The sequence below is a fragment of the Zychaea mexicana genome (assembly GCF_025766255.1).
Source record: "Zychaea mexicana strain RSA 1403 chromosome Unknown BDB00scaffold_154, whole genome shotgun sequence".
In the NCBI taxonomy this organism is placed as follows: domain Eukaryota; kingdom Fungi; phylum Mucoromycota; class Mucoromycetes; order Mucorales; family Lichtheimiaceae; genus Zychaea; species Zychaea mexicana.
Genome location: NW_026516817.1, coordinates 22,549 through 38,152, shown reverse-complemented (window position 1 = coordinate 38,152; position 15,604 = coordinate 22,549). Strand labels below are relative to the sequence as shown.

Below are 15,604 nucleotides of genomic sequence, written 5' to 3'. Positions count from 1 at the left end.
AATCTTCTTGTTGGGAAACATCATTAGTTGTCAATATGTCTGCTATAAAACTATAGCATAAAACGTACTTAATTCTTCTTATTGTGGGATTATACTTTATATTCAACAGTATAGGATAAGTAAGCTATAAGCAATATATATGATAGGAGTCAAGAAGTAGCAATAGTGCAATGAGAGTATACAATAATAGGTAGCAGTAAGAGACGCGATTTAACAAAAGACAGAAAAGGAATTGAGAAAAGAAAATTGAAGGAAGAAGAAAGAAGTGAAAAGAAAAGGGAAAAGGGAAAAGGATAAGGGGCATATAGGGAAGTCAATTTTCAACCACACTTTAAATATTATGCTTTCTTTAATACATGTGAGCCCAAGCAATTTCTTTTGTGATGGCACAAAACCCTTTACCTTTGAAAGTAGATCTTACTAGCACTGCTAGGAATTTGTGTGCCATCATCTTGGAGAGCTATATATATATATATATATATATATGGAGTTTTGTACTTCGAGTGCTCAAGTTCAGGTTGATTGACACTTCCTTTATCATCATATCGAAATCAGTCTTGACCCGTCGGGTTGAATGGGTTGGGTCGGGTCCGTGATTTTTTGACCCACAGGTCAACAGGTCAGACCCTTGACCCAACCCGACCCATCCAATTGCGACCCCTAGCACCAATCCCCTTTACTCCTTCCACGATTATTCATCAACCTTCATCAGATTGTTATCGTATTAGTAATGTTGATATTGTATATTTTATTGATTCCTATAAGTTGATCAAAAGGTATAAATACCTTGGATCAACAATCACAATAGAAGGTATCTATCTACTATCGTATTATCTTTGTGGTCACCTGTCGGTATTACTCTTCATAGTCTTCTCCTTCTTTGTGGTTCTCTCTGTGTGGGCTACTCCTGTGGTTTTCTATCTATATAAATCACGACAATGACAACAACACAAAAAAAAATAAATTCGCCACCTCTGAAAAAAGATTGAATTTGAATTGCTTCAAGTTATGGAGACACCGAGGATCGAACTCGGGATCTTCTGCATGCAAAGCAGACGCCATACCACTAGGCCATATCCCCCAACGTGTCGTTATTGGTTTTACGACAGACATACCCTACACCATACTCCCAGCTTTTCATCATAAATAGTAGTAGTAGTAAAGAATTGTTCTAGCCATAGTTTTGTTGTAGTAAAAATGACTGGCCTTTAATTATTCTGTTTTGGCGGCGCAACACTTTTGCCAGGCAGTAAACAATTACAACAGAATTCCACCACACTAAAATACATTGATAATATATAAATATACAAGCTCATCTACCTGCGACTATCTGTCGTCTCTACAAGCCAATACCATCACCTGCAACACACCATATTGTGGCAACGTCTCCCTCCTCAAGAGGTGCCATTTATCAAGAAAGAAGCCTTGGGAATTAATCCTCAACTATTGATAAAAAAAATAATTAATTATTTACAGAAAAATAATAGATCCAAATTATAATATAAAAAATAAAAGATATAATAATGATTTTAATATTTTTAGATATTTTTTTAAATATTTTCTGAATTTAGGTTTCTTATAACTGTGGTTGATTCCCAAGATTAAGATTAATCCTTTAAAAGTCTGATATTATATGATAATTAGTAGCAGTGCAACAACAGTAGTGAGTAAATATCTCCTTAACATGAGGACGAAGGACGAAATGTTACTTATTAATGATATTTAGAGATGTAAGATGTGGACTATGGGTGGTTCACACTTACATGAGTAGATAATTAAACCTGGCAAGTTTACTTGTTATAGTTTAATATCCCTTATCACATGGTATTGGAACCTATATACTGCCGTTTTTGAAACTACTCGTATTGGCCTGTATGCTAAATTACTCTCTGCTTGCCTTCCTACACTAGGTGTCGATCCAATTGTTTAGCTGCCGATGCAATACTATCATCAAAGTCGTCTCATACATTGGCATCTTGGCTGGATGCCGAATGGTCGTCTGGAGGCAATCTGCCACAATTGCTCAGATCACCATCACCTATCTTAGGACCATGTCATCATCTATCTGTAAGCATATGTGTGTCTACAAGTTCCTTTTGTAATCCTGGATCCTATCTCCTTCATACTCAGCTCGTTACTAAGAACTTGCCCTCGCAGCAGCATTACCAAACATTATTGGTGCTCTTATTGGTGCCGACTTACCAGCTTACTCTGAGACAGCGATCGTTTATGCCACGAAGACGACTTATTCACCAAAGACACTAGCATTGCCACCACCGCGTGCGACGACTTTTTGCGGTGGCTTGATCAAACCAATGCTGAATCACACCTATGACCTATCTCTTTTCTATTCGCTCTCCCCCACACCTAATTACTTATACTAGTTCTTTACAAACAAAAAAAAGAAAGAAAGAAAAGAAACACATTAAAAAAAAAGATTCCCTATCCCTTGCCACTTTGTAGCTGCAAGCTCCCGCCCCACCTTTTATCTCTCTTAACCTTTGTGCACTCTTGTAACCCCTAGATACTCCCCTTTTGTTTTCTCTCAAGCTCTGTATCATTTTACTCTACATTTTCCCCTTCTGACTCATGGGGTTTTTGTTCACTAGTCACGGCGACCAGGCTTTAGTGAGTATGCGATTGGCGAAGCGCTTATACGGCCATTTAATAAAGATTTATAAAGTTTGAACCATACAAACGAACACACAAGCAACGAGTAGAATTCAGGATCCAACAGCATTGCAATTGTAGCACATTATATGGTTGTATCATATGGCAAACGAGAAGACACTTTATTAGAAAAAGATTATAAGTAGCCACATTATCACAAGCAATAAAAAGTATCTTTTAACAACCCTCTATCCTCTCTGATTACCCTTTGCTCTTATCCTTTCTCATTGGCTACGGATCCACCTACTAAAAAGCGACTCGACAGTAGTACAACATCCGGTTATTTTAATAACTATAGATACTTCTTTTACTGTGGTTGCTAAGTCATCCCTGACGTAATGTGCAGCTACTTACTCTTGTACTTCCTTGATGCGCAACATCAATCATCAACATCATCACCTTTGTCATTACCACGATTATATCCGCAGCATCATTTGTATATTTTTAGACTTAGAAAACAGTATAAATATAGGTCATCTTTTTGAATAAAACATCATCTTTCAGTTCTTCTATTTTTTTGTGGTTACCTTTGTGGTCGTGTGGTCCTATCCACTGGAAAAAACGGTGTGTATTAAACTAATATTCAACCATGTACGTGTTACACTGATATTCAACTAATAATCAACTAATATTCAGCTCTTTACGTATTCAACTGATATTTGACTAGTATTCACCTAGTGTAATTGTTGTTCAACCCGTTTAACAGCAATTCCGCTTACCCACCATCATAAATAAGTTCGCCGATTGAACTATCATTGAACTTCAACCATACTGCATATGAGGATGGTCGTGCTGTTTCTCAATATTCTGTGTTAGAGCAACTCAGTTTCGCCACCGTGCCTAAAGCAACGTTTTATTCATCCCTCCCCTTCAAAAAAAAAAACTCAATTCCACAATGTCAAATTCTAGAGATTGCTGTTGCCATTGCACAATCAGCTGTGAGAGCAAAAGGAAGAGGTGCTTCAAGAGACGATAGAGAGGCTACGATTTGATAGGCGCCGCCTGTTATAACGCTATAACATCATTAACGTTTAGGCAGCATATACATTGTTCAAATGTTGTTCTTTCTATTTTTATTTTTCTTCTCACAAGGCGACAAGAGGAAGAAGGCAGTGAAACTTTTATTGACGGGTATTACTAGGGACACTCCAAAAAAGTGACTCGACACTCCATTTTTCCTCAAATAAACCAAATAGTTGCACAAAACTAAACAGCTGCTCTATAAATATCGCTTGATGGACCCTCTGATGTTGGAGTGCAGGATGTAGACAATAGAGAATAGAGTGCAAAATGGAGTGCTAAGAGCGAAATAAAGCTTGAGTTGATATTTATCGATTTTATCATGGATATGTATATTAAATGTTAATATTGATATAAAAGGAATAGGAGAAAATCGATAATGATATGTGAAAGTGTCACACAGATGCATAAGAAAAAACTATTAAAAAAATTGTTTCTTTTTAAACATTTTCCTCAATGTTGACCTTTTTAATGTCCAAATATCTCCAAAGTTTTTTGTGCAAATCATGCGTGTGACCCATCTTTTCACAAGCTGTTACAATCGATCGTTCGATAAAAGGCCATTGTAGTTTCTTTGCAGTTTTCATTTCTAATGTCGCCCAATGACATCCTGAAACGAACTGCATGATAAGAGGTAACGGTCGAGCATTCGTTCTTGGTCCTTCAAATGGTACAATTAACAATGGCGCCGTACAGTACGTTCCATTTTCGTTTTTGTCATCTCTGTCCGGATACACAGCAATAGGTCGTCTGTATGTAACAGCAGCAAGTTGGGCACAACTAGGACTGTAGTAGAACCAATGCTTGCTGGGGCACTTTGGATATTTGCCTTCAGTGTTGCGGGTGTAGTCAAGGCCAAAGGCGATCGTCTCCTCGAGGCGAGCAAGGTCATACATGCTGATGAAATACTTCGAATATATGTCCTTGTTTTTGTGCAGGCACTCTAACATTTCCTTTTGACCGTCATGAATTGTTCTTGGTCTCCTTTAACGCAATGCGCGATGGTGCGGAAGCCACACCAGCCGTCAGAAGCAATATTAACTGTCTCATGAATGCAATCCCTCGGAATATCTGGGTGAACTAAAAAGGAGAAAGACTCTCGTTTAGGCTCGGTACATACGAATTCTATATGTACAATCATATATACATTTATTAGTATAAAATGGGAATAGTACATATGACGAAGAATTGTTCTGAGTACAAAAAGACTGACCTTTTACGAGCACGTTCCAAATACAAAGTTTCTTGATCCCTTTTCGATGTTGAAAGGACATAGTCGTCGTGTTGTACTTCGCTGGTTTGAAGGGCCTTTTTAGGCTTATCGTTACCAGCAGTATTAAGCAGTCTTCTTTCTTTTCGGTCTCAAAAGAAGATGGGATCCTTTTGTCCTTCGTATTCTTGGGCCTTCCTTTCGTAGCAACTGGCTCAGGAAACGTGACTTCAGTGAGATCAACAGTCTCAACGTCTTCCTCAAGGATCTCCTCAAAACGGGATAAGAGATTGACTTTCTCTTGTTCGGTTTCCAGGGAAATGATTTTGTTCTTTAAGTTTGTAACGAGCTTCTCCATCTGGTGGTCAACTAATACCGCTGGGTCTCTAATTTCAAATAGAGCTATATAATACACAGGAAGCACATTCATATGAGAGGGTATCCACAACATGCTATTGTTAGTAGATGAAGCTGTATAATAGTACATACCTGAATCATACTGTAGGAGCCAACGTTTGGGAATCTCATTCAAGTCAACAGCAGGACCGTTTAGGTTGATCATATGCTGGCGTGGTAAACCGAAATTGATTCTACTCGTGCAAATATAATCCAATGTGTCGCAATTGATTTGGTTGCCTACTTTTTTCCACGCATGGTCAAGCTCCTTTCGAATTCGGTTTAAAGCAAAGAAACTAACATGGCCGAAAAGGTTTCTTACAGCTGCACTCTGACGCTTTGTGAAAAGTGGAGTGTTGCGAAGCTCTTTTATGAAGTCCATCTTTTCTTTTTTAAACTTTTAAGCATCAAAGTTAGCTTATTTGCATATCGCTACATAAAAATTGAATAGCAAACACTGGAGATGAGTGAGGATATAGAATTCTTACTGTCTTCTTCATGACTTCGTTAATAGCTTTAAACGTGCGATAGAGGCTGCCCGTCGTTTGCATAGTATCTTTGATGATCCAATGAGTCCCTTCTGTTCGTGATGTGGTTCGCACATTAAGGTTGAACTGCTTTCCAGCCTGCGGTGCAGCCCATTTATCCTTGTAGGTGAGCACACTAGATGTAAAATAACGCGAGGGTACATTGAGTTAATTAAATCACCCTTATCACATACTTAATCTACATGATTTCAAGCAAACCGTTACAAAGTAAGAGATACATACCTTTCGAGATACTTGATGATTTTTGTCTTACGGGCAACTGCGATTTTGTTTCTTTTTTTTCATTTCCCTGTCTTCCCTTTTTTTGTTTCGCAGTTCCTCTTTTTTAGTCGGCTTCTTTTCTTGTTTTCTTCTTTTTTGTTCGGCTTCTTTTCTTTTGCTTCAGCCTTTTTGATGTCTTGTTTTTCTGCCTGTTCGATCATTGCTGCTGCTGCATCCTCCGCTAGTTGGCGATATTCCTTGATTGCTTCTTCGAATTTCTCTTCGTCTTTGTACTTGTAAATCAAGCAATTCACAACGCTCTTGACTTGCTTGTACTTCTCGCTTTTCTTCGGAAAGCAGCCACCGAACTGAGAGATCAAATGCTGCGCCATGTGCCAACCGCATAAAAGATGAATCGATTTCGGAAAGATAGCATGTGTATAAAAACTGCTCAAAATCGATGCTTTACCGGGTTCCGATCAGCAGTTTGTGGCTGCTCAAAGGAAGAATTTTAGTTGTGATGATGCAAAATTAAAGGATCACGGTTACAGATAAAGGAAAGATGAAAAGAACCCTTTTAGGTGACCCACTTTTCCGAGGTAACCCTCTTATAGTTACGGTTACGGTTACAACAATTGTTAGCCCCGAGAAGATCAAGGAACGCTATAACTGACTTCGTCGATGGGACGAAACTGACATGGAACAACCAATTATATAATTACTTGTCGACAAGCATACCAAAAACATGTGCTTGCGTGGAGAGCCACTATTTTCGAAATTCAAACAGGTATAGGAAAGCAAAGAATAGGTAAAAATGCCAATTGAGACACGATATGCGACATCAATTTCAGTGATGAAGCAACCACACACAGCGGTATCTTGTTGACCAAGGATCTTGGCAGCGGCTCCTTCTTCTAACACATGTGTTAATAATGAAATTATATATATATATATATATATATATATATATACCAGTGGTTGTGTGTTTTTACACCATTGTATCCATTTGCAGCATCCATCCTATTTCTCTCTGCACGGTTTATCTTTAGACGCAGGAAGTTGGCATCTGTACTACCATGGTCGCTTAGCAAATCCGGAAGGACATGTTCGCAAAGGATATAAGCAAGAACATCTACACGTTGACGACGCAAGCTTGTCTAGTAAGCCTCTTTTCAACATCCTATGTCAACTATCTATATATTGCTTGTGTTACGTGGTGATGTTGCTTTTGATATTGAGTGAGTGTTCTGGGTAACGAAAAAGTCGGTCAGACAGACAATAATGATCACCGCCGCCATCTTCACTGCGAAATTATTCGGAAACCTGATTCATTCATGCAGTTTTACAGATTGACAGTTTCGGCAATGATTTGTGCCTTGACTGCTCCTGTTACTCACTCTAGTATGTTAGAATAGTACATAAACAAAGTATCTCGATATTTACTCCTGTACTTTACACAGAGGAACATATAAACGACCTCATGGCAGCGGTCCGCACCGCAATATTAGTACCTTCCTTCTGGCATGAAGCTGTGTTGGATTAACATTTTCTCCTATATAATTTGCTGCTACAGAAGCTGGCCCTGAACCTAAATCATATTTTGCAGCTCTATACTAGTTGTAAGTTGAAAGAGCCCAAAGAGCAATTTCTTAGAAGTTAGGAAAGGATGTACAGCAACGCAGGCATATCGTATATAGCGAATGAATGGGTGGTCTCGCTTGATGATGATTTATTAGGTCTTGGAGAGCAGAGAAATATATCTGCAAAGGTCAGCGCAGTGTATTATGCTGCGTATGTGATTGTCTCAGACTCTAAAAGGACACGGATTATGTACTAGAAGCTGACAGAACTAGTATTAGGACATAAGATGGAGTGACGAGGACTGTACCTTGAGCATTGATACAAGTATTGGCATCTGTGTTGTCTATTCAGGGTTCAAAGCCGTTCCCTGTCATACCTCTTTTTTTTTTCTTGGGGCGTGATTTCATTCAAAGACCGTTTCTTTCTTTCTTTAATAATACATACCCTCTTTTTTGGAGCACAGTTTCTTAACATAAGAGCTTCATGTTTACAGCTCACTGTAAGTTGTAAAAAGAAGAGATATAAAGCAAGCATCCTTAGTTTCAAAGAAGTAATCTCTCACACTCCAAACTTATAGCAAATAAACGGCGCTCTGTGCTGGAAGAACTGAACCCACGTAAACATGCGCGCACAGCTTCCATTGTGTCGGCATCCGCTGACGATGCATCCGTTCTTTCTGAGGCCAAGGAACAAATAACTGAACTATATCATTACGGTCAAAACGCTGATCGACGAGCATCCACCATGGCTCTGGCTCGCGACGAATTGGAGAGCAAAATGAAGGATCTCAACGAATCTCACAAACGCCAAATCAAAACACTAGTTGATCGACTAGAACAACAGTCAGCACAATTGATGCGGTACCAAAGACTTGGCGATATTGATGATCTGGAGTTGGTCAATCAAGAAAGGCGCATGTCCAACACAAAATTGCAAGCGTTGAAAGAAAAGGTGGAAGAGTATGAGGACGCGTTGGACTTGGCGCGCCAACAGCGCCAGCAGGACAAGACCGAAATCACAGCTCTAGAGGATTTGCTGCGCGAACGAGATCAACAGAACGAACGGCTACAACTATTACTTGATGATATCGAAGCACGCATGGAGGAAAAAGTGGACGAGCTTCAAAAAGCGACAGGGCACGGCTCGGATTTATCAAAGCAGTTGCACAATACGACCGCAGAGCTGAACCGTATGGTCGACGAGGTTGATGCCAAAAACGAAGAGATCGAACGCATTAATCAGGAACGAGATTTGCAAGTGCAGGCATCTGAAGACCAACAAAAGCAACTACATGAAAAGATCGACGTATTACAACGAGCTGTAGAACAGGCGGAGCAAAAACTCGATCATGTTTCGCGCCAGAATGAGACGGCACTATCAATTGAACGGCAACTCAAAAAGCAGTACAACATTCTGCAGGATACCATGGAATCCAAAGAGCAGGAAATTAGCCGACTGCAACAAATAGAAAAAGATTTTGAAAACGAACTCGAGGAGCAACGACATAAAGCCAGCTCATCCAAGGTCGACATCCAACGCATCGAAGACAAATACCGCTCCGAACTGGAACTCGCACAACAAAAGGAGCAGGATCTTCAGAGGACAGTCGATCAGCTGGAGAGCAAAGTTGCTATAAAGGAGAAAGAAGTGTCAGACTTGGAGCAGATGTTCCAAGACGAGCTTACCGACGCCATAAGACAAAAGGACCAACTGGAGGAACAAACTGCCCAGCTCAAAAACGTCGAGGAGGAACTCAAAGTAAAGGTCGATGCAATGGTTCAAGAGAACAGCGACCTCGAATTTAATTTGCGCCAAGCCGAAGATGTCCGCGATGAGCTGCAAGAAAAAGTTAACGAGTTGACCAACGATGCATCCAGGGACCAAGAAGAGATCGAGACACTGCGTATACGGGAGAAGGAATTGAGTGACGAACTTGTTGCTGCCCAGGCAAGCTCTGTATCTAAGGAACGTCTTGAGATTTCATTCAAGAAAGAAATGGATGCGGCTCGGGCCAAGGAGGAAAAGCTTGCGGACGAGATTCGACAACTGAAAGCTTCCATCAAGGAGAAGGATGCGTGCCTGCACAAATTTGAAGAGCTTTCAGCGATGCTAGAGGACTCAACCTCGCATTTGCAGAGTCTCGAACGCGCGCTGCGAGAACGCAAGGCACAGGTCCAAAAACTAGAACAATCCAACAACATTCTAAGTCAGCGGTACGCGGAAGCGCAAAACGATTTAGCAGCGACGTCGGAACGATTGGCCAAGTCGGAAAAGCAGGTCGACCAGATTACTAGGCAGATACAGCAAATCGAAGTCGACTACAGTACTCGGGTGGGTGACCAGTCGCATGCGCTTGACAAAAGTCGCACCCGTACAAAAGAACTCGAGCGTTTGTATAGTGATGCCATGGATACCTGCGAAAAGCAAGTCGATGAAGTGAATCACTTGCGCCGCGCATTGAACAAGAGCCGTGCCCACGCAAAAGAGCTGCAACAAGTTTACGAAGAGGCCTCTAAATCGCAAGCCAAGGATCGAGAAGAGTTGGAGCGAGCTGTATCTGCACTGGATGAGGCCCGTGCTCACGCAAAGGAGCTACAACGTTTGTACGACGACGCTGCGGCTTTGCATGATCATGACGTTGCGCAAGTGGAGACACAAACGCGTGCGCTCAACCAAAGCCGTGCTCGTGTAAAAGAACTGCAAAAGATGTACGATGAAGCTGTCCGAACGCATACCCAAAACATTGACCATTTGGAAGAGCAAGCACGCGCACTAGAGCAAAGCCAGGCACAGATTAAAGAGTTGCGCCGAATGTACGACGAATCCGTGGAGCTACGAGCGCAAGATACCGAACAACTGGAGCAGCATGTGCGCGCGCTTGAAGAACAGGACAGCCAGATTCAAGAGCTCCAGCGACTCTACGACGAGGCGATGGAGCAACGAGTACAGGATGCAGAACGTGAAGAACGCATGTCGCTTCTGGAATCCACAGTGGATAACATCCAAAAGGATCTCAATAAGACGATGGCTCTGAAGAACGAGCAGGAGGCGAGGGCGGAACATCTGGAGCAGCTTTTGCAAGAGGCGACGGAACGAGCGGATTTAGCCGAACAAGATCTCGACCGAGCGCTCAAGACACTTGATTCCGAAAAAGCTCACGCTAACTCACGAGTGGACGATTATACCCGCCAACTTGGCCTAGCAACGGAAAAAATCACGGCGTTGGAGGAGGAAATCAAAAACTGGCTTGTAGAGCTGCGCGATAGCGAACGCATGTGCGTCAAAGAACAACAAGAAGTGCGACGCTTGAAGCACACAATCCAAGCATTGATGGAATATGGCAAAGAGGCATTATCACGGGAAGAAGAGCAGCTTCTGGACCAAAACCATCCGTAAGGCATGTAGCCGGCAAGGCCAAAATTCGAGGCATTCGTGTACTTTGTAAATAGCAGCAGCATTTGTATATAAAATCATGATGATTTGCCTTTGATAAGGCTGGGTGACCCTGGACTTGTGTTTACGTGGTGGTTGTCTAATATGGTATATCGGGGTATATTGCGATGGTCTCTTTGTTTCGAAGGAGTGACTCTTATTGGATGTTGAAATCATTTGTTTCTCATCTCTCTCGCGGCCTCCTTTTGTCTCTCGTCTCTTTCACTCCTTCCTCTCTTTTTCTACTGCTTTAACGAACGGTCAGAGCTGCAGGCCCAGTATTTGAATCGTCACCTTCCATTCGTGTATATTTCCACTGTACTACCTTGACTGTTGCACAAAAAAATGACAGCACCCATTGTTGACATCGAGCGCCGGCAGCTCGACCTCAGCCCGTCTGGAGATGCTGGAACAGCAGGCCAGACAGAACAGTAAGTAGTTGGTTTTGTGGGTACGGTGCACATTCATGCCACCTTTGCTAATCAACAATTAAAAAAAGGGCAGAGGCACCCCCTGATAATCAGGAGACTGGAGGTGCGGCCGCCGGTAATAGTGACCAGGTGCGTTATTGAGCCTAGTAATAGTAATTAACCGCATGCAGAAAAATTGAACTAAACGGAAAAAAATTATTTCTGTCTCGACAAAACACAAATAAAAGGCCGCTGATGCTACACCAACTCAGCAACAGGAACCAACCGCTAGCACTAACAATGACGACGCTTCATCCCAACCCACCCAGCAGCAGCCAGACCCAGCTCAATCCGACAGTAACAGCAATGATAACAGCGACAACGCTCAGCAAACACCTGCCCCTAGCCCGTCCGAGAGCGATAACAATAATCCTGTGCAACCCACGAGCAACCAAGAGACAGAGACCGCTCAACAACCGACGCCGTCTAGCAGCCAGGAGCAACCACAGCAGTCGACGAGTCAAGAGCAGCAACCAACAACTTCTGCTGATTCTTCATCAGAGACACAGTCATCTTCTGCAAACGAGACTTCGTTGTCTGCTAGTAGCATTGAATCATCCGCTTCGAACAGTAGCAGCAGCAGCACACCCACAGGTAATTTTTCATCATGCGAAGATTGCCGACGTCAGCATAAACAACGGATGAAACTCAATTGAACAAATTTACACATGTATCCAGTATCGGACAGTGCGGATTCATCGTCTGGCGATACAAATACAGGTGCCATAGCCGGCGGTGTAGTTGGCGGCGTAGTCGGCGCTGCTATCATTGTTGGTCTTTTAGCTTTTCTGTTTATCCGGCGTCGTCGTAATCGAAAAGAGCGGCGATTGCAGCAAGAACGTGATGATATTTTTAACAGTGGATACGACAATCTGGCACCTGATCACAGCGCAAGCAACAGCCACACACCGACCATGTCAGCACGTGCATTCGTTGCACCTGGCACAACAGGAGGCATGGACAGCGAACGGTATTATCAGGAACCCGAGTATTTACCACCGGCACATCATCAGTATTACCAGCAGCAAGCCATGCAGGAATATTATCCCTATGCTGAGCATGATCGTTCGACGGTTAGCGGACCGGATTACAATAACCACGAATACAACAATTACATGTCGCCCACATCGCCCACATCCGACAACAATAACACTTCGCCTGGTGACATGAACAACTATTACAACTCGGCAGCAGGTACAGGCTATGCCATTCCTGCACACCATGAAGACATGTACAATCAACACCATTTGGATAAGCCTGATGCTAAGGATGGTCAATATTAATAAAATAAACAAATCAAGCATTTGCATTATTGCATAAAATCACACACACACTTTCAGGTGGAGAAATAAGCAAAGAAATTGGAGGACGTGCGCAAGTGCAAAGTGGAGTATATATATATTTTGTTTCTGTGATAGAAAATACAGACATATACACACTATGACCGAGAAACAATTTAACGGTAACGACGGAGGGACAAGGTGTTGTTGCGCTTCCAGGTAGCACGGCGACCACTGCCACTTGTCTTGGTGAAACGGTGACCCTTGTTCTTACCACGGCTCTTCTTGCCAATGGCGGTAAGACCACGGGCTTCACGGCGCTTGTGGACGGGGTTGACGATCCAGTTGATGCGGGGGTCGCGACGGATAACCTTGTGCGAGGGATCGACAAGGATGACCTCAAAGTACTTGTAGGTGGCATCCTGGTTGATCCAGTACGAGTTAAGGACACGCAAGTTGCCGCAACGACGGCCAATTCGCTCTTCGGCGGTGGAGCGGAGCGAGCGCTGGTACTTGAGCTGGTTGACACCCTCGTGGACGGGCTTACCATAGGTGGCACCCTTGGGGACGGGTTTCTTGCGGCCACCACGACGGACACGGATACGATAGATCACGTAGCCCTGCTTGGCCTTGTAGCCCAGTCGGCGAGCCTTGTCAGGGCGCGAAGGACGCGAGGCACGGTGGATCACGTTCAACTGACGGAATTCCCAGCAGCGAACACGCAACAAGAAACGGAACACATCCGATTGCTTCTTTCTGTAGAGTTCCTCCAAATACTTGTACGCTGGATAACATATGCAACTATGTTAGATAGTCCGTAGTATAGAGTTGCAGCAGATCGCTGACTATATAAAAGAGTAATAGTGCACTTACCACCCATGGTAAATTAAACCTTCCCCAAAAAAGCAAAGAGGGAGGGAGAAAAATATAAATGTTAGTCAATGATTTCATTGTTATGCAGCCCCAATGACCGCGATAGCAAAAGCAGTGCGAATAAGTGGACAGACGAATGGCGAGATGAGGGTGCTGTACAATCGAAACAGTAAACGAATCGGGCTGTGTCGTTCTTGAAAATGCCGTCAGTGTCATTGCGTCGAGGCATTTTCGAATTGGTGCGATAATCTTTTTACATCGTGTTGGCCGGGTCGTATACTCCATCCAGATAATCGTCCATCCATTCGTCCGTACGTGCGATCCATCCATCCATCCGTCCATCCATTCGTCTTTTCGTTTGTGCTTTGTATCGATGTGGATGGCTCACCTTGTACTAATGCACTAAAAGAGGGTTTCTTAATTTTTGTGAGGCTGCCATAATAGCGGCTGATGTGCTGGCTCTCAATTTCGGGCACAGGCAACATGGGTGGGGCCGTCCTTGATTTTTTTTTTTTTTTTGGGCAGCATCAATTCGCGAAGCGAATTGATGATGCCACAGCAGCTTAGTAGAAAGCATTTGGATTATGTTGTATGATATCAATCTTTATTCTGCACATTATGACATTTACCACGACCACCGCTTCCTTTACAGCCATATTGACGACATTTACACCATAGGAAAAATGTGTGCAAAAATGTTCAAGAATGTGCGGATTTTGTGCAGTGTGCGGTTTTAGGTTCATTTTTGCACACTTTCACACACAGGGAGATTGATTAATGCAATAGAATTCGACAGTATTTCTACTATCACTTTGACTCGTTTTCAGATAAAGAGCTGCTTACACTCGATCCTAATTTTCTTTATATTTAAAAAATAAATTCAAAAAGCATCCTTTTCCTCTTTCGTCTCCCCACTCCTCTTTCTTTTTGCTTCCTCGCTCTCTCTCTTCTTTCTCTTCCCTCTTTAACCCTCAACGTCAAAATACGCGCACGCACAGCCTCTTTTTATCTCCTTCATTTTCACTAAGTATAATCAGCATTAAGTAGAATCAGAAATCATATAACGTCTTTTTTATCAAAAACAATTGAACAACTAATGCCAACGCTGTTTAGCATACCATTCCTCTTCTGTCATCATTTGTAAACCGTCGAGTTCTCTATCCTCTAGTGACACTGTTGTGCGATTATTGACATCCTCAGTTACAACATCATTGACATCGTTGGTGCCGTACATTACAGGAAAACTAGGTGATGGGGGCGAGAGACAAAATGACGATACGATGACGGGGTATCGATATTTTCAACCTGATTGTGTGACAGTTCTTGAATTGGTGGAGCCAGAAACTCGTGATCGGTACCGTCATGATCAACCATCCAGATCTGATCCGCTGCTACAGATCGTCTAAAGAACCTAACATTGTAATGATAGTCGGATAGCTCTCTATAGAGTACGTACAAATGTAAGTGCATTTGCCGCATAATAGTCGCCGAACGTGAGCCCCGACAATGGCGCTTCGATCCTAACGACAATTAGATGTTTATTTCAAGTCACAAAAGAAGATACCAATACTGACCTAGTAGCAACACGGCAAAAACATGGTCTGCGCAATATAGAAAAAAGTACAGGCGAAACTGGGCGATGATGCCAAACAAGTTTGAGCCATTGATAGGTAAAAGTTAAATATGAGCTTGATGTTATCAAACATATAAGATCTGATAGTAAACACCGGGTTTGCCGTGTTGGACAGCGTCGTCGCTTTTCTTTTCTTCTCTTCTCTGAGTCCGACTCGTTCCGAAGCATTATTCGCTTTGTTCGCCAATCCTCGGAGTCTTTAAAACAGTTTTCCGTTTAGTGATGAAGACATCAATGCCAAAAAAAGATAGAACTTCTGTTGCATAAGAGTGATAACCATTGGAACCCCA

The 15,604-nt window shown here is 42.5% G+C and overlaps 2 protein-coding genes and 1 non-coding gene across 3 annotated transcripts; 1 reads left to right on the top strand and 2 right to left on the bottom strand.

Annotated features, from left to right (window-relative positions):
• Window positions 1-1,009: 1,009 nt before the first annotated feature.
• Window positions 1,010-1,081, bottom strand: BDB00DRAFT_t124. The gene has a single exon. It is a non-coding gene; the product is annotated as a tRNA-Ala (tRNA).
• Window positions 1,082-11,403: 10,322 nt separating this feature from the next.
• BDB00DRAFT_878957 (uncharacterized protein) lies at window positions 11,404-12,811 on the top strand (the record flags this gene model as incomplete). The annotated part of the gene is made up of 4 exons (XM_053127809.1): window positions 11,404-11,489; window positions 11,558-11,618; window positions 11,717-12,122; window positions 12,207-12,811. The coding sequence occupies 4 exons, from the start codon at window positions 11,404-11,406 to the stop codon at window positions 12,809-12,811; spliced, it is 1,158 nt and encodes a 385-aa protein (XP_052973341.1).
• A 173-nt stretch (window positions 12,812-12,984) lies between these two features.
• BDB00DRAFT_878956 (ribosomal L15-domain-containing protein) lies at window positions 12,985-14,915 on the bottom strand (the record flags this gene model as incomplete). Its single annotated transcript, XM_053127808.1, has 4 exons — window positions 12,985-13,592; window positions 13,780-13,864; window positions 13,939-14,179; window positions 14,800-14,915. 4 exons carry the CDS (start codon window positions 14,913-14,915, stop codon window positions 12,985-12,987), a joined length of 1,050 nt encoding a protein of 349 aa, XP_052973340.1.
• Between the last annotated feature and the right edge of the window lie 689 nt (window positions 14,916-15,604).